At 49.9% G+C, this 5,021-nt stretch overlaps 1 protein-coding gene across 1 annotated transcript in view; it reads right to left on the bottom strand.

Moving 5' to 3' along the window:
• pard3ba (par-3 family cell polarity regulator beta a) overlaps window positions 1-5,021 on the bottom strand; it is a 126,251-nt gene that overhangs the window by 18,440 nt on the left and 102,790 nt on the right. The window contains exon 20 of the mRNA XM_031852147.1: window positions 4,158-4,269. Coding sequence (XP_031708007.1) covers window positions 4,158-4,269 — 112 coding nt within the window. The remainder of the gene's footprint in view (window positions 1-4,157; window positions 4,270-5,021) is intronic.

The following is a 5,021-nucleotide window of genomic DNA, read 5'->3' on the forward strand; positions in this document are numbered from 1 at the left end:
GCACAAAGGGCATATGCTAACCTGATTAACACTAACATTAGACCAACATTAGTGCAGCCTCCTTCAGAGAAACTCCCCCGGACCAGCTGCTGCCTCTCCCTCACTTCCCTCCATATGCACAAACCGGCATCTCGGGCCTCCCACGCTCTCCTTCTCCAATTCATCCTCTTTTGTACATGTGCATTTTTAACGGTTTACTTGACGGGAACGGTTCTAATTGACTGGACGGAGTTAAGGGGGAGAGAGGGAAACAAAGCTTCCAAAGCAAAATAAAATGTGGATGTTGCAGCATTTCCGTTGGTAGCGATTAAATATCATGTTCGTGGACGTCCCGTGTTTGCTTCAGCCTCAACGATCCCTCAGTCACCCATGAAATCACCGGGTCTTCCTCCTCCTCCCACGCTCCATTCCTCCAGTCGTTTAAGTCAATGCCTCCATGTGTCCGTCAGTCCCTCTCCGTCCCATCTGTCTCCTCCTCGTGCCAACCCATCTTCCCCCTGCTAGATGTGCTACTCCTCATCCAACCCATCTTCCCCTTGCGGCGCCTCTTTAAGTCTTATTTGCCTCGCCTCTGCTTTATTGCTTTGTCATGTTCTCTCGCCTTCTTCCCCCCCTTTTTCTCATAAACACACGTTCTCTCTTCCTGACTGGCTGCCTCGCCGCCACTCCCCCCTTTTGCCTGTTTCCCATTCCCCTCGTATTCTCTCCCTCGTTTGCTTGCCCGCTCACTCCTCTCTCCCGTTCCTCTCCCTCGGGTCCCCCTCTCGTCTTTATAAGCAGCTTTCTGCTGGGCTACAGCTTTTTCTTGTTGTGTGTGTGTGTGTGTGTCCCCAACGGTGTGCACACAGCGGGACAAGCCTGCCAGCGCATCCATTACACCCGCCGCTCAGAGGCAGAGAGAGGGCCGCACTCGTCAGGTGGAAGTGGCGGTGGTCGGTCACTGGGGCACAGCGGGAAAACTTCACCGGTAAACAAACATAAATATCAATATAACCACAAAAAGGGCCCGCGGACACTGTATTTCTACCACTGTTCATCCTAAAAGTGAGCTCACACATGAATCTGTGCGCATTCATTAGGACTGTGGGTGCAAAATCCATCGGGGGCTTTTGCCTATGGGCATGACGCATCCCGCACCGACCACCGACGTGTGTGTGTGTGTGTGTGTGTGTAGGCCATCTATCACCGTGACAGGCTGGTGCGTGTTTACTTAACGATGTGGGGGTTTATTTATGAAGTGATGGCCGACGTGTGGGAGGGAGAGAAAAAAGTAAGAGAGAGAGGGGGGGGGGGGGGGGGGGGGGGAGAGAGATTGAGACAGCCTGAGGATGTGACATTAAAATATCATCAAGGTGATGGATGTCCACACACACGCGACATTAGAGAGTCCAAAAAACAAAACAGCTGTGAAACGGATGACAAGTCCTATCTGGACTTGTGTGCGGGAGTCTGTGTGTGTTGTGTGTGTGTGTGTTTTATAATGACTTCGAGTGTGCAGTTGCGCGCGTGGTTTTTCTGTGACTTCGCTGTTCATTAAGGTGTCACATGTGCCGCCACTGTTGTTTACGATTCACGGGGTAATGAGTTGAAGATAAGATGCATGAGTTTGTGCGCGTGTGTGTGTGGCTCTGCTCTACCGTGCGCCTGTGTGTCTTTGTTACACTGTCCAAACAAGATTCCGGCTCGCTGTGGAGCCACACGCTACACGCATGGTCAGCTGGAATGCACACGGAGTACGTCTACATCGTAATAATAAACATGCCATGCAATTGGCACTGCAGCATACAAAGACACGTAATGTCTGAGAGGATGTGAATAAGTGATCAGTGCGTCATCTATGACCGCACATTATTGGACGTCCAATAATGACCACGAGGGGGCAAAGAGGCCAAAAGTGTGTTTTGTCAGTAAGTTACTGAAATATCGAGCTAAAAACTATATCAAGAGTTATTCCCGACTCCTGTTATGGAACAAAGAAGCCTATAAAAAGAATCTGCTCGTGCACTTTTGTGGCCCTAATTGGCCATCAAGGCATTACAGAGAGCCTATCATTAGCACATAGAGAAAAGTAGACAGAAAGAAGGGGACAGTGTGATTGTCATAATTACAAGTGTGACCTATCCACAGACAGGGAACATGGGGGACGGGTCAAATTAGAGACGGATAGATGGACAGGGAACATGAGAGGGAGAGAAAAGAGGAAGGGACATGAAGTGCTTTTTTTTGAAGACCAGATTTAGCTGCACACACACTTAAAATGTGACACACACACACGCACGCAGACAGACAACCCTACCTCCAGATCATGCAGATAGACGGCCCGCTGAGAGAATAAACAGAGACGTGAATAGATACGGCAACCACAAGTCTTTTATCCCTGCTTTTGTTTACGTCAGCTTAGGTTAGGGTGTTACCCACAATCCTCTGGCTCACGAGAGAGAATGGGAGACACGCGCGCACTTGTCCTCTCTTTCAAATCACACAAAAACCCACTCAGAGGGGGAGAATGGAGCTCCTGGCCTTGTGCGGAGAGCTCGGAAAGATTTTTTTCTTCTTTTCCTTGACTATTCAAGGCTACAGAAATGCATAAAAGAGCAGCTCCACGCTGGTGTTGATGGATGAGGAGGCCGGCAGCTAAAAGGCTGATCACACAAGGCCGAAGCGAGCGAGAGAGCATCGCACTCGAGTGGTCTGCGTTCACGCTATCGTCGTACCGCACGGAGAGAGGAACCAGGTAAACGTGCTAAATGTCTCATTCTAATCTAATACACATATTTCGTGTCTACCAACAACTTACCGGTCAGCTCTCTACGGGTCTGCACTACTCAGGGATTTTCATCCACAGTAGCAGGACTCGTATTTCCAGTTGCTCGAATTAAAATATTCTTTCAGTGTGATTTTTTTAGCCATCATGTAGCGTTTCAATACAACAGTCCATTATCACGTTTTCTCTCTTTTTTGTCCCCAACATTACTTCCCAGGTGTTTTACTGTTTCTATTCTCGCTACGTGTGTGTGTGTGTGTGTGTGTGTGGGGTGTTTCATTATCGGGCCCCTCGGGGGAGGAACCCACCGCTGGCTATTTCTTTTTTGGTGGGGTGAAAAATAACAAATCATATCGGAGGTGGTGTCTCGCGCGTGCTGCGCTTTAATTGCATCACAGTTTCCGTACCGACAGAGTTGCGGCCAACCGGCGGCAGAAACGTGCGCGGGGTGGCGGGGGATGTGCCTCGAGTTACCGACCGCTTCAGGCCTCAAAGAATAAAAACCTTGTCGCACGTCGGGTTGGGCAGAGCTTCTTCGCTCAATGAACGCCACGATGAGCGAGGAAGTGAGCGCAGCACGACACGCCAGGTGATTGGGTATCGGCGATGCTGTCAGTAAATCCATAGCATATTTCCCAGATGCCTCTGCTCCTCTCTTCGCTCACGGAATGAAAAAGAAATCCAGCTCGGGAGGAAATGTCTTCGCAAAATCGCTGCGGCCAGATTCAACGATTCCGATTGGGATCAAAGTGTGATTTTCTGCATGATTGGGCTTATTAAAAAAATAAATATATAAAATCCCATTTTCAAAATGGCTGATAAATGGCTATTGATTTCCATGGCGTGTTCGGGAGTGTACGGAGGTAAATGATACAATTCCTCAGGCCGGATCAATACAGGTTCAGGGACATTTAGCAGTGCTGCTTGGTTAGGAGAGGCGACCGCAGTGAGATTTCAAGCCGCTGTTGTTGTTACTGCCAAAACAAGAAAGAGAGGGACGAGGGAACGAGGGCAGCGACACCAGAGAGGAAACTTAGGAGGAGAGAGAGAGAGAAGGTTGTGGTACAGAGCTGACAGAAAGGGTGGAGGGAAATGTCACCGGTCTAATGGATCTCTCCATAAACTAAATGAGGAGGCGAGCGGGCGCTGCCTCGGTGGCACGCGCTCACCTCAAAATGTTAACAAGAGAGCTGAAAATAGCCTGAGAAAAGGCACCGGGGGGAAAAACAGGCGGGGCTCTGGAGAAAAACATATATGCCTCCATTTAACATTTCAATCTTTCAAACTAGTGTCCCGTGTCATGTGCTGTCACTCCGTGGCGTTTGGATGGATGATTAGGGCGAGGATCCATCGAGCTCCCACTGTAAGCTTATCTCCCGGCGTGCGCACTCACCCGGTGCGGGTCGTGCTCCAGGACTCTGCGGCGTTGGGCGTCGAGCTCGTCGTAGCCCGGAGCGGCTCGGGCCTGCTGGTGGTCGCGGCGCAGCCCCTGGAGACGCTGATCGCTGCGGAGAGACAGAGAGGGAGGTGTGAATAACGGCGGGTAGAGCAGAGATTTAGCTAGACAAGGGACTCATTGCCTCGCAGTCACGTTCCACGATAAACAGTTTAATTTTCTCCACAGCTGGGAATTAGAATGAGAAGAAAAGGCCAGGTGGAACATGATACATTCAGCTTCGCCCTTTCTTAAATCCACCTGTATTTACCCACCCTCGACAGCGCAGCGAGACTGACAGGCCCGGCAGACAGATAATATCCACAAAGCGCTGCCTCTGAGAAGACATCGGTGCCTGAACTGAACTTTCTACAGCTGACAGACAAAACCAAGGTGGGAAAAAACGGAATAAAAACATTTGATGGATGCGCCTTTTCACTCTGAAGTCGCATAGGCCGATGCAGCCAGCGCTCTACCTTGGATTGAACACCCAGACACGTTGGCGAGTCAACGAGAGCGTGACCTGAAAGGTGAAAAAACAATAAAATAAAGAGTTAAGAAAGAGATAAGAACCCAGGACAGAATGGGGACAAAACGTCATCATGCTCACTGGACCTTAATGCTAGATAAGCTACACACACCTAAGCGTACAGAGCCGTGCGCACACCAACAAAGGTTTCTGCACGCACACACACACACACACACACACACACACACACACACACACACACACACACACACACACACACACACACACACACACACACACACACAAACACACACACACACACACACACACACACACACACACACACACACACA

This window comes from Anarrhichthys ocellatus, unplaced genomic scaffold (genome assembly GCF_004355925.1).
Source record: "Anarrhichthys ocellatus isolate YVR2014 unplaced genomic scaffold, GSC_Weel_1.0 scaffold12, whole genome shotgun sequence".
Classification (NCBI taxonomy): domain Eukaryota; kingdom Metazoa; phylum Chordata; class Actinopteri; order Perciformes; family Anarhichadidae; genus Anarrhichthys; species Anarrhichthys ocellatus.